Source organism: Triturus cristatus, chromosome 8 (assembly GCF_964204655.1).
Source record: "Triturus cristatus chromosome 8, aTriCri1.1, whole genome shotgun sequence".
Taxonomy (NCBI): domain Eukaryota; kingdom Metazoa; phylum Chordata; class Amphibia; order Caudata; family Salamandridae; genus Triturus; species Triturus cristatus.
Window position 1 is genome coordinate 27,045,300 of NC_140591.1, and position 25,713 is coordinate 27,071,012.

General features: G+C 43.8%; 1 protein-coding gene across 3 annotated transcripts in view; it reads left to right on the forward strand.

Annotated features, from left to right (window-relative positions):
* Window positions 1–25,713, forward strand: part of TRAPPC10 (trafficking protein particle complex subunit 10) — a 584,087-nt gene that overhangs the window by 148,482 nt on the left and 409,892 nt on the right. For all 3 annotated transcript variants that reach the window (XM_085620787.1, XM_085620788.1, XM_085620789.1), the window contains one exon: window positions 18,684–18,819. In XM_085620787.1, the coding sequence (XP_085476913.1) occupies window positions 18,684–18,819 (136 nt within the window). The remainder of the gene's footprint in view (window positions 1–18,683; window positions 18,820–25,713) is intronic.

Here is a 25,713-nt window from a genome sequence, read left to right on the forward strand (position 1 = left end):
CCTGCAAACTATAGGCCCATAAGCTTAATAGCCACCATACAGAAAGTAGTTGGGAGAATGGTAACAAACCAGCTTATGGACTGGGTTGAAGACAACAACGCCCTTTCCCCATACCAAGCGGGATTCAGGCGAGCAACCAGTACCATCGATCAGGTCTTCCGCTTTACCATATTAAGGTGGAAGACCGTTGTACTGGGAAGGGGCTGCCTGTACGTCGCGTTCGTCGACCTGCGGACGGCGTTCGACCTAGTCCCCCGGTTTAAGTTATGGTTGGTTTTGCAAAAGTTGGGGATCCCTGCTGATCTGCTAACATTAATTATGAGACTGCACGAATCCAACTTCGCTAGGGTCCAGTGGGGTGGAAGTGGAGAGACAACAGAGGATTTCCCAGTGGAAAGGGGTGTTCGACAGGGCTGTTCCATGGCCCCTTTACTTTTCTCGTTATTTATTAACGGAATCGTTGAGAGGATGCTGAAGGCTAGTGTTGATGCCCCATCGTTAGCGGACACCAGGATTCCGATCCTGATGTTCGCTGACGACACTCTTATCTTGTCTAAGACCCCCATGGGGCTGCAACGTGCATTAAACATTTTTGATGCTTTTTGCACTGAGCATGGGCTAGAGGTAAATGTGGGAAAAACAAAACTAATGGCTTTTTCCCCCGGACGCAGGAACTACCCCAAGGTAACCTTAAACAACAGTAGGTTAGACATTGTCAAAGAATTTACGTACCTGGGTGTACAGATCGCAGAGGGCATTGGCTGGACGCATCATGTAGATAAAGTGGTCTTAAAGCACCAGCAGCTTTCTGGTGCTTTAAGGGGGGAACACCGCAAATCCAAAACAAAACCCATAAAACCCGCATTAATAGTGTATGACGCGAAGGTTTTGGGTGCCACACTATATGGCGCGGAGCTATGGGCCTGGGATGGTTTAGCGGCTCTTCAGACTTCAGAGAACAAGTTTATGCGAGGGATTACAAGACTCCCACAGAGTACCCCCTTAACCCCACTGTTTTTGGAGTTAGGTAGACGCACCATTGTAGATAGAGCCCGATTACGCCCAGTCCTTTACTGGAGACGTCTCTGGACGACTCCAGAAATAAGACAATATGCGGAGGGTTTTCAATGGATTATCAAGGAAGATACCTTCCATAAGATAAAATGGCTAAAACATCTGAAGTCCATGTTAGTAAACTTAGGGTTTTCAAATCTTTGGAATAACCCAGAGGGAGAGATCTTCCCTAGCAAAGAAGCCCTTAAAGAACAATACTGGGATTGGGTTGGCGGTAAGATGCTGAATGACACCAGGGCCGACTCTATGACTGGTCGCTTCCTGGAGATAAAATTTTTTCCTGCCCTGGAAAATTACTGGGACAACATCACGGTACCAATGGACAGGAAACTTGTATTTCAGCTAAGATCAGGATCTATCCCCCTCAAGAAACTGACATCTGGCTGGCACAGACCCACCAATAACTTATGTCCAGCATGCGAAAATGCCGAGGAGAGCATAGGCCATTTTCTTTTCGTATGCCACGCTTATGTGAATCCGAGGAGAAAATGGCTCTCGCCGGTATGCAAAAACTTGGGGATACGAGACAGCACAGTGGCTCTAAGAATCCTACGTACAACAACTCAGGATTCGATAGTCATAGGGGTAGCTAAATACCTGGGTTGGGCATGGGCAATTAGAAGACGGTCCCTGGGGGGAAGCAGGTAACAAGGTATTCCTCTCAACAATGATTAATGTAATACTATTTGTAAATATGGTTTTTATATGCAAATGTTGTATGAGCTGTACTCTATGTTTAATGAATTTTTAATCCATAATAATGTATTATTGTATAACTGTGTTGATTTTATGTGCTTTTATGAGAATTGTCTCGAATAAAGCTTATACAAACAAACAAACAATACATAGTCCAGCCCACCTAGGAGAAAAAGCTATGCTAGACAGCATTCAACACATTTGGTTCAACAAACATTTACGAGCAGCAGCTAAACAAAAAGTTCGTACCTGTATGATCTGTTGTCAGTTTAACCCAGGTAAAAGCATTCCCGTAGAACAGGGTGGATTTCAGCCTCCTGATCACCCTTTTGAAGTCCTCCAGATGGATTATATCCAGATGGAACGATGTCGAGGATTCAAATATGTTCTTGTAGTTGTTTGTGCTCTTTCCCGTTGGACAGAGGCATACCCGGTTTCAGATTACACTGCCCCGGCTACTGCCAAACAGTTAGTTCGAGAATTCTTCCCACGGTACGGTTTACCACGTGCTGTCTACTCAGACAACGGCCAGCCGTTCTCATCCGAACTAATGAAACACGTTTCACTTTTGTTAGGTTATCAATGGAGATTTCACTGTGTCCGACACCCCGAGGCAGCAGGTCTCGTGGAACGACATAATCAAACTCTGAAAATTAGATTGTCCAAAATATGTAGAGAGAAAGGTGTCGACTGGGTAGTAGCCTTACCAGTTGCACTCTTTTACATGAGAATGGTAGCACATTCTCGAACAGGGCTATCCCCTTATGAGGTGATCTTCGGTAGACCACCAAATATGTGGGGGACGCCTATACCTCGTAAAATAACTGACGTTGACTGTAATATGCTGACAGATTACCTGGCTTCCTTGATGTCTGCACTACAATCTTGTCGTTCACAGGTAGCTGCAGCCTTTCCCGACAACACCGAGGTGAAACCCCATGACGTAGTTCCCGGGGACTTGGTGTTGGTGCGGAATTTTGACCGGAAGACTCAGCTGGATCCGAGGTGGAAATCGCCTCAACTTGTTCTGCTCACCACGAGGACAGCCGTGAAGATCGAAGGTCGCAAAGGCTGGATACATTCGAGTCATATCAAGAAATTTCATGGACTACCATCCGATATAGAGACTAAACCCTGTGTTTCTTCAAAGACAGACTCAAAGCTCCCTTTGTTTGAGCAAACGAACTCAGAACTATACAGACTAAAATTGAGGTCCAATAAGTCAGACAATATTTGATTGTTTAAGTCCTCTCCAAGGTGAATCGGTTGAATTTGTCTCTGACATGTATCCTCTGGACCGGAATAGAGAAAGAAATAATCAAATGAAGTTGAAAAAACATGCGTACTGTAAATCACTGCGTAGTCATTGCACAGTGACGTTATTAATTTTATTTTTCTTATGTCTTTTAATAATCGCTGCAAGTATATTGTTGCACATATATTATCCTATTTCTAAACATGTTTATAATGTTACTGCTGAACATTCTTTTAGTGAATTACCCCCGCATGAGTTGTCATATAGATTTGCGCTGCGCAACAACACTTTTATTAGTATGTTACATCATTCCCATCAGACTAGCAATGCTACAAATTGTTGGATATGTGGCCGACTCCCTCCCTATCAGAACTATAAGGGAGTTTTGCCCCTCTTTCCATATCCGTTCACACACAATGGCTCCTGTGGAGCATGGTTTAGTTTAATTAATTCCTTAGATTCAAACTCAGCAGTTTATCAAGATAACTGGGTATGGGGAAACCTGAACTTAGTTTTGCTTAAAGTCTGCTACCCTAACAAGGAGGGACTTCCCAAAAGAACAGGAACTGATCTAGAAAATGAGGTATATGGATTAGGTAATTTTACACTTAACCTCATGATCCTGAACGTTGAATCTGAAGCTACACCAATTTTGCTCGCCATGTCTGTATTCCCAGTTAAAGGGGAACTATGCATAAGAAAGAATGGCTCCATACACATGGGCCATAGTAAATGCACCACTGTGATAAAATTCAGTGATCAAGGCAAGTCTACATTTAGAGCTTCTCGTCATTCCTACTTTATATGTGGCCAGACCGCATATATACGCCTACCTTTAGATTGGGATGGTACCTGTTACATAGCATTCCTTCTACCACCTGTTTTCCTAGCTCCTCCTGATTATCATAGAAATACTCATTTAGTACACAATAGACAGCAGAGAGATCTCCCAATAGTCGATTACACTGAAACAGCATGGGAGAAATACACAGATTTCAATAAAGGCTTCTTTCCTTATATAGGTACAGTCACTAATAGTAAGTTGATACGTAGATTAACCAGAACCCTTGAAGCAGTAGTGAACGAAACTATTTCCGCCTTAGGCAATTTAACAGAAGAGCAGTCTGCTATGCGGATTGTTGTGCTTCAAAATCGTCTTGTCCTTGACGTCATCCTGGCCGATAGGGGCGGAGCTTGTAGGGTCATCGGATCAAGTTGTTGCATTTTCATACCAGAAAATTCACCGTCAGTATATAAAGCCATAACCCGCCTTCATAAGATTGTAAGCCAGATACACCAGAATCCAGGCACCTGGACTTGGTCCGGTTGGTTCTGGGGCGTGTTGTCAGCCTGGGGATGGAGAATACTATCCTTCCTAGGTATTGGCTTTCTCATACTATTCAGTTGCTGCTTATGTCTATAATGTGGGCCAGCGATTTGTGGTCTATGTGCCACCTCGTGTATCCCACATCCAAGTTTTCGTTCAAAATCCCGGAAGAAGAAAGAAGAACAAATGATGTTATATGAACAGATCGATGGATTGATGAAGATTGATATCTCCTAAGGGCAAGTAGGGGACAAGGATGGAATGTGGAAATATGGATTTTTATGGTCGGTCATGTCCCCTATCTTGGACCCCAACGGTTTCGTGTATAAATCACAAGTACATGTATGTTTCCTCCAGTTCCAGTTATGAAGACGCAAACACATGTGCGTCCACCGTCAACATGTCCTCTTTCAGATCCGCTATGAATGGGCCGGATATTCTATTCCTAAGTATGAAAGGACACCGGTTTTATATGGTTCACTTATCCCATTTTACAGTCCAGGCGAGTAGGCCCTGATTCTGCCATTAAGCCTTTTCTTGCCTTCTGCCTCTGAAAGCTCCAGTCTGAGCTCGCATCTGTATCCTACTCCCTGCGCGGCTAACGGTGCCTGACTCGGCCTGTCGGCCTATCTGCCTGCCAAAAACTGTATTTCACCTTCAAGATTATCTGCTCTGCTCCGCTCCTCATCTGATGCATTCCTGTCTAGTAGTTTAGGTAAACATTCCTCCAGCTACCGTGCAAAGGGCCAGGCCTCGCTGCCCTCATGCAAGTAATTCATAGCCCTGTTACCATGGAATATTCCTACCCCCTCGCATCTAGTGTAGACACTTAGACGCTTGTACACGCACTAACAGTCAGTATAGTCAGTATAGAATAAGATTCTATCCTAAAAGACCTCTCTTCTTGGATAACACAGTTCTTTAAACATAGGATATTAGATATGATTTGGGATTAGGTTGACATAACCCCAGACTTTTGTCTCCACATGTAGAGCTAAATGTCAAGTCCCTAGTCACCCTCTAGTTACACGTCAATCACACGTCATGCTGCTACGCGCGCATCTCTGCCAAGTATTTTTGCTGACATTGTGAAATTCTTTCATGGAACCACCCATTTATGACATCACATCTAATGACGTTCTTTAGTTACGCCTAGTTACACCCATTTTAGTTACGTATGTATGCTTTTATCTCTGATATCAACTGTTACGCCTCCTGTATCTGTTTCACTGTAATGCCTTTTCTATAAAAATGATTACCTGTCAATAATGTATTGTTCCTTCCTTCCTGAACTCTCGTGGTGATGGAATAGAAGGCCCATAATTCGAATTATGTTCCTTTGTATAGGAATAAAACCCGTTCTGAACCTCTAATACCACGGATTCTGCCTCTTATTTTACTGAGCTATTATTATAGATTTTCCGCATCAAATTAAGTCCCGGTAATTAAATTATTTACCACAGATCACTTTGGGGATCAAACAACTCAAACATAAAATAAAAAATACACGGAGAACTAAAAAGAACAAACAAGAAATAGAATATCATCAACTGATGACCAAACTTGAAAACAACAAAGACATAATAATAGGAAATGCGGACAAGGGCGGCAACCTGGTCATTTGTGCTAAAGAAGAGTACATAAAAGAAACCACAGAGCAATTGGCTGATCAACAAGGTTATCGAAGGAGTGATCCAGCATATTTAAAAGCCACATATAACATCTACTACAGCAAACTAATGGCTTTGAAAAGTTTAGGTTTAATTTCAAAAGATAAATGCAAATTTCTTAGGAATGGTACACCGACAACTCCTGTAATCTACTTTATTCCCAAACTTCACAAAAACCCGCTAAAACCACCAGGCCGTCCAATCATATCTGCTAAGAACAGACCAACTTTAAAAAACTCCCAGTATGTCGACCATTTTCTTCAAGAGTTTGTTCAACAATTACCATCATACTTAAAAGACACGGGAGACTTCCTGACCAAAATCTACAATTTTCCATGGCAACCGGACTATTTGCTGGTCACCATGGACATCATGGCACTCTATACGAGCATTAATCATAAAGATGGGCTGAGAGCTATACTACATTATCTCAGAAAAAGACCTGCAACACAAAAGCACCCTATATCAGCAGCTATGGCGAGTAGCCATGGGGGCCAGCTTCTCCCCCAGCTATGCCTGCCATCATGGGTTGTTTGGAGGAGCTGGTCCTACACAGGAAATTTGAATCAACCCTCAAAACAAATATAAAAATATGGCTGAGGTATAGCGATGATTTGTTTCTAATATGGCATAGGTCAGAGTTAGAAGCACAGAGTTTTATTGAGAAACTCATTATGAATAAAATCAATCTGCAATTTACCGGCAATATTAGCCCAGATATGGTTACATTTTTAGATGCAGAAGTATACATTCGTAATGGCAAAATAGAGACTAAGATACACATGAAACCTACAGCAGTAAATTCTGTTCTGCAGACCGCAAGCGCACACCCGAAACATCTCATCCAGAGCATTCCCTATGGGGAGATGATTCGACTTAAAAGAATCTGTAGTACTGATACAGAACGACATGCCGCTCAGCAAATGAGTCGCGCCAGATTCATGGAAAGGGGATACACCAAAAGATGTATAGATGCTGCAGTAGTTAAAAGCCAGGCGATAGACAGGGTTACCTTATTGAAACTTGACGAATTACAACAAAATGTAGTCACAGCATCTAAGGCCCCCAAATCACCCAAAAAGTGATGAATGTAGGATGATGGTAGGGTATAGGAAACAAAACAAAGCTATTAACCGGATCATCCGAAAAAACTGGCCTATCATAACAAAATGATCCAGTTATTGGCCACCTACTACCAACTAGACTGCCCATTACCAACAGGAGAGCGCCCAACATGAAGGATCAGTTGGTGCAAAACAACCCTATAGACAGACAAAAGGGAAACTGGCTGACTCAAAGAAAAGGTTTTTACAAATGTAAATCCTGTAAGGCCTGTCAGCATGGCATTAACAAAGTTTCCTGCACTACAGCATTCAGCGACCAAGAGCAGTGCATAACTAGGGCTCTGACATGTAAAACAGAATTTGTTGTATACATCCTTGAGTGTCCCTGTGGGCTTCGGTACGTGGGAAGTACAGAGCTGCATGGACACAATAGGATATTGCAACATGTCGGAGCAATCAAAAACTGTGATCCTGTGTACCCTGTAGCCCGTCACTTTGAGGAATACCATCACTCAGACCCCAAAGATCTAAAATACTATCTTCTAGACAGCGTGCCAGCAAATAAAAGGGGCGGTGACAGGGAAAGAACTTTATGAAAGTTAGAAGCAAGGTACATCCTCGAATTCGATTCTAAAAGCCCAGGAGGATTAAATACCACCGAAGACCTTTATACATGTCTCTAAGCAACTCACGGCTATTAATGAGATATCACAGTTAAATAGACACAGAACCACTTACCTCACAATGAAAAATTCTGCTTAAAGCCAAACAGGCACAATAGTCCGAAAAATATAAATGATTTTTAGATGTCTTTTTTTTTTATATCTTTACACTCCGGAGATGCATCGCACCAGCACTTTAATACATCTCGGTTGCACTAATTTCACTTTTATAGTCATATGTTCACACAGGCTTTATTGCTCAACTGTAGGTTACAAGAAGGTGCTAAAATCTAACCAGTACTGTATCTCATACGGAATTTGCACAGAAAATATGCATAGTTTTACAATTTAATCTCTGGTTTTAAAGCAGAACATTTTTAGATCAAGATTTGTTTATTGTAAACTGTATTAATTAAATCTGTTTTAACATCCACAACCGCCACAGAGAGAGGCCAGGTCATAACAGGAAATGGTATTTAAACCTGTATGAAAAAAAGAAATCAATTGCCACTGTCTGAGGAGCCCAAACACGCCAAACAGTGCTGTAAATTCACATATTTTGCACATACCTACCAAAGTTTTACAAATTACGGTGTATTACTCAAATGTTTTTTTAACCTGTAAAAAGTTGAATGAAATTAATTACACTGAGTGGGAATTTAGACAAAGGTAGCCAAGTACTCACAGAAACAGTTTTTTGGTATTTATACCATAATTCAGTGGCTGCTCTGTCCATGTAAACAGTTACAAATGAAATGTTAATTGAAATGTATAGCGTGAAAACAGATTGCAAGGCCAAAACTGTGTTTGTATATAGGTATGACTAAATGTTGTTTACATATGCACTGTTCACTTTAAACACAAAAGAAAACAAGCATTTGCAATGCAATAGGTCTCGCATTTACGGGAGTTTGAGCTATTGGCATTGTAAATGACAATGCCTTTTATTTATGTTTTGGTTTTTAAAACATAAAATAAAAGGCATTGTCATTTACAATGCCAATAGCTTCCTCGTGTAAATGCGAGACCTGTTGAATTTTCAATGCTTGTTAGATGAGCTTCAAAGACTTTTGAATGGAAGCATTAAAAGAAAACCTCTCATAACTGTACCAACAAATAGGTCCTTTTTCTCACCAGGCACATTGCATGCATGATTAGAAGCTGTGTAGAAATAGCGCTTCGCGGTACTGTGGTAAACACTAATGTACTGGAATCTTTATTTGAATCCCTTTCGGAGCAGTCAGTAAAAGTGGCAAATATAATTGAAAAATTGAGCAGTTAACATGCACCTTTTTGGTTTCACTTTTCCAAAATTATCCTACATAAAATCCTACTGAGCAATGTGCTGGGGGTTACTCACTTGGTGCACATGGGGTCTAAGTTTATACTTTTTGACAGGGCTGTTTTAAATTACCAGTCCGGCCCTGGACGTGTTCCAGAGTCGAGTCAATGACAAAGAAGTGGTCTAAATGCTACGTTCAGAAGGGAGAGAGTGTGGCTTAACGGCCAGTGCAGCCGACTTGGGCGCTGAGAGATCCAGGTTTAAGTCTCGTCGTGTGCTCAACATCCTGTGATTCTGGGCAAATCACTTCCCCCTGCCTACGGACAGCGCCTACAGACCCTCACGGGTTATTAGCGGCGCTATACAAATCCAAGTATTATATTCTAGTATAATTATTAAGAAGAGAAAGAGGCAGCCAAAAGACGAGGATCAAATATCCAAGCAAAATGGAAAAAGTGGCCTAGAAGGAGACTAGATAAGAGGGGAGGAGTGGCCCGAACGCTACACTTAAAAGCTGATGAAACACAACCTAGTAGAAATGGACAAAGTATTGAGAAACTATATGCAGCCGTTCCAGGCGTTCTGAATTTCCGGTACCGACGGGAATCTCTGTACGCAATTACGAGTTTGCAGACCAAGAATTACTTGGCATAATTCTGCATGGAAAGCTGCTTGTTTAAAGCTACAGATCACTTTTTTAATGAAACTGCACTACAGCAACAGCACTGGCCCTGATATAATATTAATGGCCGCCGAGCAGCACGGTAGCAGCAGAAAGCCTTTTAGGCTCTTACGCAACACGTAGCTAAATTAATTATTTGCAGGGAAAGGATCCCATACCCCCGGCAGCCTCCGAGGGATCAGTGAGATCCGGACTGCGGAGGCGCTCATTAGCGACCCTCAAATGTCAGACACCGGGAGGAAAGAAGAGGCCTGACAGGGAAGGAGACACAGCGACACAGAGATCTGGAAGGGAGGGGGCGCGAGAAAGACATGGACAGCGAGGTACAATGATGGAAGAGGTGGCGACGCGAGAAAGGGAGCGGGCACAAAGAGGGGAGAGGGCGCGAGGTAGACGGGGACCACAGGTTAGAGATAGGAAATTATGAAAGGCTCGTGAGAGAGAGCAGGATAGAATGGGGAGAGCGGGAGAGACAAAGCAGTAAATTCAGACATAAGCGAAGAGAGAGAGCAGTAAATACAGACATAAGCGAAGAGAGAGAGAGAGCAGTAAATACAGACATAAGCGAAAGGGAATGGGGTCGTAAGAGAGACAGAGGCCTAGGAAAAGGAGGGGAGCCAGGTAGAGAACAAATGCGTATTACGATGAAAACAAGACAAGCCCGGCTTCTAAAGTGCTCCGGACGCGAGCGAGCGAGCGCCCGCCACGCGAAAGTGAAAGCAAATTTGTCACGGCAAGACGCGGCAGAGCGTGGCGCGCGCGCTTGGCAGGGGCAGGGGAGCCCATTCCAGGCGCGGGAGCGGACCCTTTGAAGTATAATGCCGAGGGTGCCAGTGGGCTGAAGCGCTTTCCCAAACGGATTGCATGGCGGCACGATGCATGTGATTGTGCGCGTGTTCGCCATGCAATCCACTTTTGGGAGCACTTTGAAATGCCCCTCTTACTAGAGTCTCGCATAGCGATTGCGTGAACGCAATAGCTAGGCGAGACCTAAAAATGGTATAAAACAGATCCGCTGACTAGAGAGCGGGTCATGTGATCAAGGCTCTCAGGAGCCGAAACGCGAAATGGCGGTCATGCTGATGGGGAATTAAACTAAGCATACAGCACCTTATCTGTGGTCCGTGCTCCATTCTTCCTGACAGAAGCGCCAGTGGCAAGTGGAGTGCTTTAGATATACACACACAGGACCTCTAAGGGTGGCACAAGATCCGAAGCCCTTACAGGCCTTCCCTGGCCACAGTGCCCTTGGTTCCTAGGGTACCTTTTACAAGGGACTGACATGTGGCCAAAAACTGCCAATTGGGTTTTGTCTTAATGCAGTTTTTAGGAAAAGAACATAGGCCCTGGGTACCTGTTTGGCAGGAACCCAGGGCACTCTCAAAGTACATCAGCAGTTTGGCAAAAAGTGGGGGCAACCATGCAAAAAGAGGGCACTTAATTACGCAACCCGCTTTGATCGATCCTCCCAATCTTCTTCCCGGCAGCTTAACACCTAGCCTGCAGCTCTCACCTCTGCCGCCGGATTGGGTCTGGGATGTCTCGCCGGGCCTCGCTGCGTTCAGAGTCCAGCGGTCTCAGCCACCGCGCTGGCGCGTCCTCCAGCTTTCATGGGCACCACCATTTTGTTATGGCTGTAGCTCCGGCCGCCTGGACTTCTCCCCCGGTCTCTTCACCAGGAGGTTTATTCACAGGGCTTCCCTCCGGTCCACTCATCACGATGCTGCAGTGCCACATTCCTGCCTCGAAATATGCCACATAGGGGATCAGGATGGTGCTGAGCAGCGGCCAGCAGGACGGAGCTTGTAAGCCCTGCTGCTTACTCCATCGGTGTCGATCCACGCCCCCCTACAGAAATATATATGATGAGTTGACTTATGGCTATAGTTTCAGGAAGGGGCTCATTGTGGATGCGATGTACAGCAGTGTACAGAAATTTGAGATTTGTTTGTATGTAACCCCAGATCAGTGAATTGTTTACCTGTGGAAAATCTGTTTATTTACACCTTAAGTTCAGGTGCACATGTGCCTGAGCCCTGAACATTTCTCACTGCTTTTTTTCTATGCGGAGAAATCCCTTCCACCAAGCTCCCAAAAAATGTGTTTAGTTTTCAAACTTAATCCGGACATTATTGTCACTGAAGTTAAGCGCACAAAACAGGTGTTTGTTCAAGGTCTAATCTATGAATTTCATCCCCTAATAAAGAGTCCAGTTAGACCTGAAAGAATTGATGTAGGAAAATTAAGCTGCAAAACTAACACAGTATTGATTAAAGCATTTAAAATAAAGCAGCATTCCCCTCAATAAAATAAAATCCTTTTAGGACTAATTTGTTAGCATTGTTTGAGTGCACCCTAGAGCAGGGAACCCCCAACATCAGTGCGCTAGAGGTGGCACCTACAGACTGTAATCTCACTGTTAAAAGGAATGCGGGCGAAAGATCATTCATGATCAGTAGGTTTTACCGATGACAAAGGAGAGTCGATGAGGCCTATTTATCTTTGATTTGACAAAATCATTTTCAGATCTCGGGTGTAATGATGAGGAATCGAACAAGGAGGAGCATAGACTTTAAATCTTCTACCACCAAATCTTTTGGATCTTTTTGGGCCGTTAATTAATTTAGTGAGTTAGTTCAGCGCTCCTCCGTGCAGCGCCTTATGTTTTAGTCAGAAAAGGCTTTTACTGGGAGTCAATGGAGGGATTTTAGGGCTGCATAACTTTGAACCCTCTAGCGTGTGAGAGACACATTGGTCAGGTCTGTATTTCAGCAGTTGCAGTGATCCAGGCAAACATGACCAGAGATATTGTCTGTGATGAGTGGGAGAACTGCCAAATCCCATAAATGACGGAATTCAGTCCTGGATAGAGTGTTTATTTGGTGGTTAAGTATTAAGTCACTCACAAAGCACTCTCAAGTTGTGTGCTTTACCCATAGGCACTGGAATAGCGTCCAGTTCTGCACTTTATTATAAAAGGAAAAGGGTGAGCTTGGCCAAGAGAAGGATTTCTGCATTATCATCAAGGTTGAGGCATAGCAGTGCATCGTCTACATGAATATAGGGACCTGCCGTGCTGCCATTGTTTCTGTTTATATGCATTGGCGACTAGGCAGAGTTTTGGGAACATCACATTTATATTTCTTTTTAGGTCTCGCCTAGCGAACGCAGCGCATGCGTTGCTTTGCCTTGGCGAGACTGTTGTTGTCGGTTTGGTGCACGAAGGGAGACAAACCATGTGCGTGCACAGACAGGTGATGTGCACGCGCATGGCGTCTCCTCTCTGCCCCACACGCTCCCACCGTGCGCTCACACGCTCAAACCGCGCGCTTGATTCAGCTTTTAGTTTTACTGCGCGCTGCAACTATGCAAGGCAGACATGCGCTTGTTTTGGCTTTTTAGAACTACTCCACCTCCATTGCTTCCTCCCACCGGACTTCACAAGCGCAACATACCCCCCCCCCACCCCCGCAAATTGCTAATAGGATGCTTGTTTCTAAAAAACTGATTTTCTGCACCTTTTATTTAATTTGCCACTCCAAGATTAACCACCATCTCTAGTAAATGTAAATTAAAAAAGGGTTCTGCGGATATCTTGTAAATCTGAATGGTATTCAGCCGTCCTGGAACTACTTTGGACACCTCTGATTTAGCCTTGTAGGTCTGTGGGATGTGCATGGTAGTGCTGTTCCTTCCAGTGGATGCACTCATTCATGTTGTTCTGCATTCATGGCCCGTGCTAGCATTTAGTTCTACCTTTTAGCCAGTGAGCTGGCCCGTTTTTTTTTTGTTTTTTTTGCACTGCTGCATTTAGATGTTAAGAGGTCTGTGAGAGCTGATGGCCTACTTTTTGCCACAGTATTTGGGCCTCGGTTCTTACTGTAGATATTACTGAAGTGATCAGGTGTTTGCGATATTCCTCTGTAGTTGCTCTCACATTTCTGCGTAGCAGACATACTTGAAGATTTCCAGCTCTGAAGTCCTTCTCGCTCTTCAATAGTTCTGTGGTTGCTGTACACTGCTGGCTTCTCATCCATACAGTATGTCTCCTCATTGTTGGCCTTCCTGTGTAGTCTTAATCTGCAGTTAAACTCCCAGCTCTCTTTAGACAGATCCGTGGACGGACGTCTTGCTCCTGGGTCTTCTTGCATTTGTGTCCTTTTAACTTAGAAGTTCGCTGACCCTTCTCGCTTCTGTCAACCCTCTATCAACGGCATTAGGCCTCCTCTGAGCACACAAGGGGCAGTCTGTGGCGCTGAGTGCAGAAACTATTAGTCAAAAAGCCGAAATGTGGTTTGCGAAGGTTTTCACCCCCTGCCGGTTGCCCAAAGCGTGTGTGTTTGCACGTTGTGTGCGCTCGGGCGTTTTGCTTAAGCAACTGGCAGTAATATTTTAGGCATCCCCTATGTAGGCAACACTTATTCAGCCACAGTTAAACTAATCTCCGAGTGTAACCAGTCTGTGTGTGGTCGCTTTGTGTAGTGCCTCGAACTGCCCGGGGTCCACTGGTGGGGGGTGGGATAGGGGGAGGGGGGGAACGATGGAAAAAAGTGAACGAGGGCATTGAAGATGGGGCGGGGGACCATCCTGATCTTACGGGATTCCGTGTCTGTCAGCGTTTTATTTTTGCAATTTGCACTGTAACACTACTCAGCGCATGATTAGTTGATCCTACGCTGCCCTCCCCATCACAAAGTAGCAGTGTCTGACTCTGCGCTCTCCCCTGTATACCCTTCAGGGATAACGTCCGATAAGTTTCTGCCATTGATGAGTACATCTGGTAATCCCTCTTCAAAGGCACCCCGGCGCCTACCCCCTCGTCTGTGCCCGACAATGGGTGACAAGGGATCCTTTTAGGCCTCTTAACTCCTAAGCAGGTGCCATTAGCATTTTACAGCAAGTGCCCCATCGGAGAGTCAGTGTGTCTGCTGTTCGCAGTGCGTGGAGTATGTGGCGAGGACCTGGCCTCTGGTCCCTTCGGGGTGCAGGGAACACACAGGAGGGCTGGTGCTGGGTGTCCCTGGGAAGGTGGTGGACATGGAAGACGATGGACATGGAAGACGTGGGGACAATACACGAAAGAATTACCTATTGCAAAATAAACAAGCATTGAAAATGCAGTAGGTCTCGCTTTATTAAGTTAAAGCCATTTGCTTTGCTATACAATACCATTAGCAAAGCAAATGGCTTTAACTTAATCAAAGGCGAGACCTATTGCATTTTCAAGCTTGTTCTGTTGGCTATGTAGTTCTTTGATGTGGAAATCAAGAAACTATATAACGGGCAACATATTTTCTTTTCTTCAAAATGGCATTATCAACAAATGCACACTACTAAGCAACACTTGAGGCATGAAATCAACCAATGATTTGAGCCCAAATTGCAGATCGTCAAAAGAGGGTGCGCACCCAAAAATCCACAAATGCATAAGACATCCACCCATCATGATAACCCCACAAAGCTCAGGCAACGGCAACACTTCCATCGTTTACGGGACCCAGGTATCTGGTAATAACTTTGACATTGGCTTGTAACTGAAGCCGTTTCATAACTAGGGCGTTTTCTGAGATGGTAGAATAAACAAAAAAGAACTATCAAGACACATCCCCTATTGCTCAGGAATAAAATGTATCTTTGTTTGCAAGTTCTCCAGGTAAGTTTGAGACTCCCCCGCCTTTGTACTGTGTTTGCCACTCTTAGTCTGGCCATTTGTCCCAGCGAGAAGTCTTCGCTCCTAAATTCACATAATCTTGGCTGCTACTTCTGTGTTTCTAGCAGTGTTTCTCTCGTTTTCCTTCACAGAAGGTTTTCTTTTTTTATTGCATCCTTCATACTCTGGATTTGTCTGCAATGGCACACACTACCTTACTATTAGGGTTCCTACACCCAAAGTGTTCCCAGTCGGGCCTCTTACGAGAAGCATAAATACTACAACTACTAATGACACAGTACATGCATGTCTGCTGCTTTAGGTGATCTTCCAGCTTCTCAACCTTTGTCTCGAGTCCACTCTTACATGGTCTCTTGGTGGGCCTCTGCTGCTGTTACCTCTGTCTATACTCCATGTTGTCTCCTGCAACTTCTTGATTACAGCTGTGCTTAGTAATTTGCCATGTGAGAGTTTTGGAGGAGAGCTTTCTGCTGTTACTTCCCCATGCCCATCATAGCTCCTAATGGAAGGCTTGGGACCACATAATTCATTCCTGTCCCGCTTTGTACCTGCTGTTTATATTTTCCACTTTTATCCTTTGTGCTTTATGCTGCATTTGTATCCAGCAGGTGCTGTAGAATTCTCAAAGACCTGTGCATGTTTCCTAACCAGTCACCTAATTAATAGCACCATCTATAAGTGTGAGCAGTAGAGGCAGGGATGCTGGACCCAACTAGCACCTCTCCAAGTCTGTCACACTCACGTTCAGAATTCCAAAGAGATCCTTAAAGCTGAAGCAGCTCCTGGAATGTCTCGTCACATTCTTGTGCTCCTTCCAGTGCTGCTCCCGTCTTAGCACCACAAACATCTCGCCTCAAGTATATCAGGAAACCTGAGGGTGCAGTGGTCCGCTCCCACTGCCATGTCAAGGGGAACAAACTGTCCCGATCTATCTCATGCCTACCTTGCCTGAGATATGTTGGTTTGGCAAACGCCACCTTCAACTTTCACGCCTGGCAAGGGGCTGCGCCACAGACTGAAAATGGGCTGAGGGTGCAATACACTCCGAGAAAATCCACACACTGTCTGTGTGCAGTTTGAACCTTCATCTCCTCCATACTTGGTCATGATGGGCAAGGCAAAGCCCCTGCACTCACACCTTGTGTGATCTATAGTACTGCTCCCTCATGCCAGCGGCTTAGTTTTGGTGAGTCTCTTTCAATGTGAAATCCACAGAATCAAACTCTCCTGGCTTACAGATAATGGTCACCTTTCCCTGGAATTTGATCATGTTGGGATCATTTCAGTGTTTTGATTAAGCAGATGCTGTCTAGTATGGATTAGCGTTAATATGAAAAGTACAGCACAAGCACTTCTTAGCACTGGTGCAGTACATTTAATGGAAGAGTGCTTGCGCTTATCAAATCCTGAATGATAGTGAGTGAGTGAATACTTTCAGATTTCTATGGTGGCTTTTTACTCAAGTTGGATAATTTTGGTTTAGTGGGTAACAGAGCAGCAGAGCTCTCATGTCACACAAGTACCTGTGGCGGCATGTACAACCGCTTGCAGCAGTAGCTAGAAGCAGAGGGCTGTCATTTGTGTCCTATGCCGATGACACCAAACTAGTCATTGCTTTTTCTAAGAAATGTGAATTAAATCTTGTCAAGTTTAAGGAGGACATGCTGGCAATCGCCGATTGGATGACAGCAAATTGCCTGCAGTTAAACACAAGCAAGTCAGAAATACTTCTGCTCGGGAGAGACAGTGACATGTGGTCAGAGCAATGGTGGCCAGATAAATTAAAATCTTCCCCCATACCAAAGGAGGCTGTTAAGAACTTAGGCTTCTCGATTGATAGACGTTTCTCCTTTGACAATCAATCCAAGTCAGTCGCAGGGACGTGCTTCGGGCTTTTGAGAGGGTTAAAACCTTTGCTGGGCTTCTTTGATCCTAATGTTCGCCAGACCATCTTACAGGCCACGGTTCTGTCAAGGTTGGACTATAGCAACTCTTTATACTGAAGTGCTAACAAATTGTGTACTCTGCGTCTTCAAAGAATACAAAACGCAGTAGCCCGGATTCTTTTAAACTACAATGGCTGCCAGTAGAGAGAAGAATTCAGTTTAAGACATTTTGCGTTGCTCATAAAATTCTGACCCATCAAGCTTCTACTGTTTTAGCCAGTATGTTAGTACTGTACATCCCGAGTCGACCTCTACGCTCTTCTGATCAAAAGCTGGTCTGTATTCCCCGAGTTCAGCGAGCCAGAGCTGGTGGTCGCTCTTTTAAGGTTTTGGCGGCCAAACTCTGGAACTCTCTTCCCTCTGCTATCAGAGGACTTCAGAGCCACTTAGAGTTCCGCAAAGCCTTAAAGACCTGGCTCTTCCCGGGGTAACCTTTATCCTTTTTTCTGAACCTGTCTCTAATCACTTATATTTGGGTAGCGCTGGGACGCCCCGTTGCTGGGGCAGCTATGCGCTGTACAGATTTGTAATAATAAAAATAATAATACTGTTAATGTACACGCACAGACAAACTGGCTTCATTCATGAGCCGTAGCAGTGGCAGACACAATTGTCAAGTTAGCAGCTGGTGACGGTAAAAAATGTGCTAAACCGAGCCTTATTCTTGTCCTGTCCAGATTATTGCAGTATCCTCTACACTGGCCTCTCTAAATAATTCCTTTCAAGACTGCAAACCCTACTAAACCACACAGCCATGAGATGCCAGAATGTGCTCTCATCTGTGCAAACCCGACCACATCAAGCCTGTTCTGAATGTCCTCCACTGGTTACCATTCGAAGCCAGGGTCAAATTGCATGTTCTTGGCACTGCCCACAAAGATATTTGAGAGAAATGGCCCAAAACTCTTGTTGTATCTGGCAGCACGCTACACCGCAGCCAGACACGTCCGCTGTTTGGCTGCAAACATAATCCAGCAACAGTCATTCAAGCTGATGAAACGGAGGCAGATCAGTGGGAGTCAAAGGCCCAAGACAGTAAAATAACCTCAAAGAACCTTTCACGTTTTCAGGGGCTGCAATTGCAGAGCATCAGCTCTGGGGACCTGTCCTACCTGTTTGGAAGCGCAAAGATGCATTGGGTATAAGCATGGATTACAGCCCAGATCCTAATTCAAAGTCACTTATGACGTGTGTATGCCTAGCATCTGGGCTGAGCTCTGAAGATCATTGATCATGTTTTTGTTTCTTGGCTTCTTTCTGTAAGCACTGCTGTCAATCACACTGCCTCATGTTTGCACTGCTGTACAGTGTCCTGGGTTCTTTGCTCTTTGGCTTACATTCTTTCTCTCTACAGGTCGTATGGGCGGGCACCTAAAATGATTCATCTGGAGTCCAACTTTGTGCAGTTTAAAGAGGAGCTGCTCCCCAAAGAAGGCAACAAGGCCCTGCTCACGTTCCCGTTTCTGCACATCTTCTGGACTGAGTGCTGTGTGAGTATTCAAGACCACTAATAAAGGCAGGGAAGGTAGGGATAATGCTGAGCTATTTGCCTATTTAAAATTGTGTAGTCCAGTTGCCTCAAAGGTGTAATTTATTGGGACACATCGACTGTGCTTCTACTATTCAGGGAACTTCTAGACACTACCTGTCTACTTAATCCGTGGTTCCCATCTGCCGTCTCTGGAAGACCGGTCACTTACACATTCACCCAAGTATAACGTTACTTAAATGAGAGAAAAGTAAAATATATATATAAAATGAATTAACCAGCTAGTTAGCAGAGTTAATTATAACTTGCACCCAGCAATGCACTGTATAGGACCTCACATATAAACATCACTAATGACATGTTCCATGACATCATATATGGCGTCACTGATGACATCCCACATGACCTCATTAATGTCTTAACTGATGACATCATCCAAACTTCTTTTGCACACATTGCTTTATAAACAGGTAAACAGTCCCAGTACCCCCTGCCCCTGGCTAGGCTAATCTTTCAGTGTTAACCTCCGTTTGCAAGAAGGTGATGCCAGAATTGCTGGCTCCCTCTACCGAATATATATATATATATATATATATATATATATATATATCTTTTTGAATAGAAACCAGGTCCTAACTAGAACTATCTACTGGTGACCTCCAGTAGATAATATATATATATCTCTAGGTGTGTGTATATATACATGTATGTATGGATGGATAAATATCCCAGTGGTCGCCACTGGGTAGTTATAGTTGGGTGGTAGTTATAGTTGGGTCTGCTTTTCCATAGGGGAAAACGCAGGGTCCCTAATAACTTTTTCCATGTTCACTTAGGAAACTCTAACAGTGATACCGCAAAAACTGCTGAACGGAATTACACCAAATGTGGCAGAAAGCTAGATCTTGGTCCAGAAAGCGTGCTCTTTGTGATTTAGTGAAAATCTGTTAAATAGTTTAAGGTTCAAAATGTGTGTGTATATATATATATATATATATATATATATATATCTATCAATCTGCGGAGTGCAAGGAAAAAGTGAATTTAATAAATGAGCGGCCAGAGCTGCTCGTTTATTGTTTTGCTGCGCCTTTCAAGCACCGCCCCATAATGCACTAGGACATTATGGACGAATATTTTTTTTTGCAGGTGGGGACCCTAGAAGAGGCAGGGACACTACTAAACTTTTTTGTCAATGTTATGGGGGGACGATAAAGTGCAGCAGCCCACAAGCAACATTGAAAACAGTAAGTCTTCTGGGTCATTAAAACCGGACCCCAGGAGCGCTTCTAGCTGTAGCTCTGATCTCTTCAGCTGGAGTGCTTCTATTAAATATTTGTAATGCTGTTGGTGATATTTTGAGCAAAGATGATGGAGCCACTTCATATATGTTGATATGCTCACCCTTTGATAAAGCCAATAGGCCCAGTTTGAAATGTTTGGGGTCAGTAAGTCTTCCTCACTTGAAATGACGCCTTTTATATTTTAATATCACATAGTCAGTGTGTGGATGTTGGGCACAGGCCCTGCGCACGCCATGAGCAGGGGGGTGGATTCTAGCAAGGAGGTGGGCGCAGGGCCAGTTAAAACAATGTTTTGAATTAACAAAACCCTGAAATTCACCAGTTCTAGCGATCTCAGGTAACTAGAACTCGTGCCTGAAAGTAACTGTAACTCGCACCCTCACCATGCACTGCCTATGACTTCACAAATCACTCATAACGTGTTCTATGACATCATTGATAGCATGACTGCAACGTCTGAAATTACATAATTAATTTCACCACGGGGCATGGTGGGGGCTCAAGTTATAGTTACTTGAGATAACGATAACTTGTGAATTTCACTGGTTTTGTTCGTTTAGATTTTTTTTTTTAACTGACATTTCCGCTTGAGAGAGAGCGAGAGAGAGATGAATGTGTGTGTGTGTGTGTGTGTATATATATATATATATATATCTATATATCAGAGAAAGATATCTTTTTGTGATAACATTGACGGGGCTTAAAACCTGAGACTTTAGGCAGGGACATTTGGCGTATTTGCTATTGAAATACTGATGAATTGATGGATGAAACCCTGAAAAGAGATTTGGACTTGCGTCAGTGAAGTGCACAGGAACTGCCACCAGCATGCCAGCTGGTGCCCTTGTATGCCATGATGAAGTCACATCCAGTGAAGATGAACGTTTGGCTGATAGGTGTGGCTCCACTTGGAGGCGCTGGAGAGCTATTGGTGTGGGGTAATAGTTTCTGGATCCAGCCTGGCGCCTGATGGATATTCAATGGTAAAGAATTTGTGGGAAGATATATTATCCACCAGAAATATTGTTATCAAAGATAAACTATTCTGCAACCTGGTCCGAGGGTGTTGACGTCCTAAGGATCAAGTAAGTCTCAATGTTTGTGTAATGACATTCAGGTGATTTTTTTCACAGGCTTGTGATCCTGCAGTAGGTACTGAAAATGGGAACTTCCTGCTTTGGGAGTGGTGGGTATCTTGGGTGCTGATTGCAAGGTGACTCCTCCAATCTTCATTCTTGCATTCTCACATGGAAGGCCTGTACCTCAGCCAATCTAGTTTGAACAGTGTGGGTAGTGGACCAGCCTCCGGTGAGGTTTCGGAACTCAATTAACACCTACTGGCTTTGGTGTCTGTATACGACCCATTAATCCGTGAGGCCAGTAGTTCAGCGACATCCTCTTCTTGCAACCTTTGAGAAATTTAGGATACATGAGAAACTGCCCGTATTTTAGGTCATGGTTTTACTTCATCATTTTCAATTGAAATTGTGCTTGGCCATTTTCTACTGGTCAACCCACCTCTGGCTGTTTAAAAAAAATGAGTCTATGATATAATATATATTTAATATTTATGTATAACTTGCATAGCATGCCTGCTTCATGAATGACAGATTATAAATCTGGGTATTTACTGCAATGACAAAGCAAAAGTGGGAAACGAAAGCTGTTCCCTCTGTTGCTGTGTCGTAAAGGAATTCTAGCCAGCCCTGACAGTGCCCTCTGAGAGCCTGTTGGTGCAGCTCTAGCCCTCTGCTCCTGTGGGGAGAAGAGCTCCGCTTCAGGGATGAGGTAGTGGGAGGCATAGAGAGTGGAGAGGCATAGTGGCAAGAAGCCTGTGTTTATTATGCATTTGAGGCAGGAAGGAGAGGCCATGTTACGTATGGCTTCACCGTTACTCATCTACCCATGGGTATCAGCAGAAGGCTTGGGAGATAATTTATGGGGTCATACATAACATAAAATTCTAGATGGGTAAAAAGTGAATAACTGAGATTTTTTATCACTTCTGGATTCTTAGTGACCTCACAGACAACTCAAGCTTTGCTCTTGTCTATTGATGTCCTTCAGAACCTCTTGCCGAAAAACATCCCTGTTATTCACGATTACCTCTCGATATGTTATGCATGGCTCTCACTGAGCGCCATTCGTTTGAATACTAGATTCTGAATCTGCTAAGTGACTGAAATGAAGTGGCAATCGTAGGGAAAAAAATGTGGTTTCCCACTGTTGCTATGTAATATAAGAATTTTAGGCTGATCTGGATACCCAGACTTAGTGCTGGCTCTTTACTACAATTGAGAATTGAGAGCTCAGCTAGGTTACACGTAGGTGGTACAGGGGTAGTCACCCCTGTTCCCTCTGTGCCACCTTCGTGTAACCTGGTAGTGGCTGGTAGACTGGTATTTTGTTTTTGCTTTTGAGACCGGCAGGAAGACCATGTTATATGTGGCTCACCCATTACTCCGGTGCGCTTGCCAACCAGATAAAAGCAAAAGCAGATGTTTTTGGGGATCATACAAAATATAATATTATAGATTGGCACAGAGTGAATAACAGCAATGCGTTCACCTTGGAGTTCCAAATGACAGTGTAGACAGCTGAAGCTTTGCTCTTGTTGTCTGTTTCATGCCCGTCAGAAGCCCTTGCTGAGAAACTTCCCCATTAGTCACGTTACCCATCTATAATTCCATGTAGACATGTTTACAACCAACTTTTACCACATTTACCTAGTTTCTGTTTCTAACGGAATATCTTCTAAGTTGCACTGTCCCCAGAAGTAGTTAGAAGCTCTGTGGCAGAGGGCAACGTGTGGGTGATGGCAATATCTGTATTTGTTGATCTTGGTGTGGGTTGATAAATAAACCTGCACTCGTTCCTACATATATAGTGCATAGCATAACCATGCACAAACTGATATGAAAATGGTGCTTGATAGAAACTATTGTGTACATCTGGCTGCTAATGGAAGCCTGCTGTAGATGTATGTTTTCAAGCAGATATGCTCTATTTTCTTTTTCGCCTTGCACATCAGTAGTCTGACACAGTTTGTGCAAATTAGAAAGCATTTAACTTTGGTTACAGTTTGTTAATAAAGATTTTATCCTTTAATAACAGTATGGCCAATTTGTATCTCCACATGTGATGGCGTCATTTTTAGGTCTCGCCTGAGCCAGCGCTTAAGCGCTACTCTGGCGAGCGCTTTAGTAAACGGGGAATTTGGAAGTGCAGACTAGTGCTTTTCAGGCCTCCAGCTACAGTGCATGTGCGCCGGGCACGCGCACCATTTGTTAGCCTGCTGATCATTTTCGCGGCCGCTTTGATGTTCTCAGTGAGCCGCGCGGCCACTGAGAACATCAAAGCGGGCGCGAAAGTGCTCACCATTTGCCACCCCCTCCCTTGGCGGCTCGGATTTGTAGCTCAGCACGCTTGTAATAAAGCGGTGGGGTTTTTTGGCAATTCATGAGCCAGCGTCACACGTGGCTTGGCTTGGTATTATCACAGTAGTTAGTCTTTCCCCCAATGTGACCCCTTACTGTAACAAACTGCCCGGCACTCTGCATATCCTTCCCTTTCATGCTTGCATGTTTGAAAGGCTCTTTTTGCCTTGCTGAAGGTAGTGTTAACATCCCAGGAAATGCAGTTTAATTGTTCCCAGTAATATTTACAAAGAACCGCACTCTTCTCTAAAATCTCGCCGATTTGAACATGTTTATTTAAATGAGGTACTCGTCTCTAAAACCTTCCTGACTGGAACATGTCTGTTAGTGTATCCATATTAATGTCAACATTTCACTCAGTTTGCAGTCAGTTACTTTGGGCCAGACGAGAGCGACCAGTCTGATCCCTGGTACATAGCACTTAAAGGCTGCTGGAAGGCTGTTAGGAGCTGTGGCTCATCTGTGTGTCTGCATTTAAACAGCTTCTCTTGTCTCAAGTACTTTCTGACCCTTGTTAAACTCAAAACGATGATACTTCGGACAGCAGCGAGGTGCCAAGCTTGCTCTTATCCTAATTTTATAAAGCAGGAGTTGTACCATAACATTTTTACCAGCAGCTCTGACTAAATATCACAGCACAAGAGACCTGAAACACAGTGTGAGGATTGTGACATAATGACCCCTCTGCCCCACATTTCTCACGGCCTTACTTTATTCTTTTCGGAAGTGGGAATCACCTCGATATCCCTCCCGCTCTCTCTATCTCTCTCTCTCTCTCTCTCTCTCTCTCTCTCTCCCCCTCTCTCTCTTTCTCACTCTTTCCCTTTCTCTCTCCTCTCCTCTCTTTCTCTCTCCTCTCCTCTCTTTCTCTCTCTCTCTCCCTCCCTCTTTCTCTCTCCCTCTTTCTATCCTCTCTCTCTCTCTCTCTCTCTCTCTCTCTCTCTCTCTCTCTCTCTCTCTCTCTCTCTCTCTCTCTCTCTTTGTCTCTCCCACCCTCTCTTGCTCTCTATCTCACTCTTTCACTCTCTCCTCTCTATTTCTTTCTCTGTCTCTCTCTCCCTCCCTCTCTCTCTCTTTCCCTCCCGCTCTCTTTATCTCTCCTCCCTCTCTCCCCCTGTTTCTATCTCTCCCTCTGTTTCTCTCTCTCTCTCCCCCTCTCTTTCTTTCTCTCTTTCACTCTTTCTAACCCTCTCTCTCTCACTTTCTCTCTAGCGCTCTTTCTCTCCCTCCCGCTCTCTCTTTATCCCTCTTCCCTCTCACTCTCGCACTCCTCTCTGTGGCACGTAATAACATGCCACATAATTACACTCTACTAAATGCAAAATACACTCCACATAATACCACTCAGTGCCACATAATTACATACCACATATTTACACTCTGCTCAACGCAACATAAATACGCCCCAATACCACTCAGTGCCACACAATTGCAAGCGTCATAATTACACTCTACTCAATGCAACATAAATACACTCCACAAAATACCACTCAGTACCACAGAATTACACACCACATATTTACCCTCTACTCAATGCAACATAAATACACTCAACATAATACCACTCAGTACCACATAATTACACGTCACATAATTACCGTATTCAATGCAACATACATGCACTCCACATACCACTCAATACTACATAATTCAACGTCACATAATTACTCTCTACTTAATGCAACATAAATACACTCCGCATAATACCACTCCGTGCCACATAATAACATACCACATAATTGCACTGAACTCAATACAACATAAATGCACGCCTTTGGGTCAAGTTGCGCTATATAAAAAAGCAACAAACAAAAACCTTTTGCAATGCAATAGGTCTCGCATTACTGAATGTTTGCGCTACTGGTGTTGCATTATTATTAGCAATGCCAATAGATCAAACTTTTATAATGCGAGACCTATTGCATTACAAATGCTTGTTGATTTCTTGAGCACCGACTGCTCCCTGTGGAAGGGAATCACAGTGGCCCCAGGGATCCCTGGACTTAGTGTAAATGAATAACTCTTTATTGATATCCGTTAATTAAAACCTTTACAAAAGAGGTAAAAACTTACAACAACAAAAATGGCAAATTATCTCATTTCCATTTATTGATACAAGTTTACAATATTTTTGGCAGCGAATAACTTGGCAGG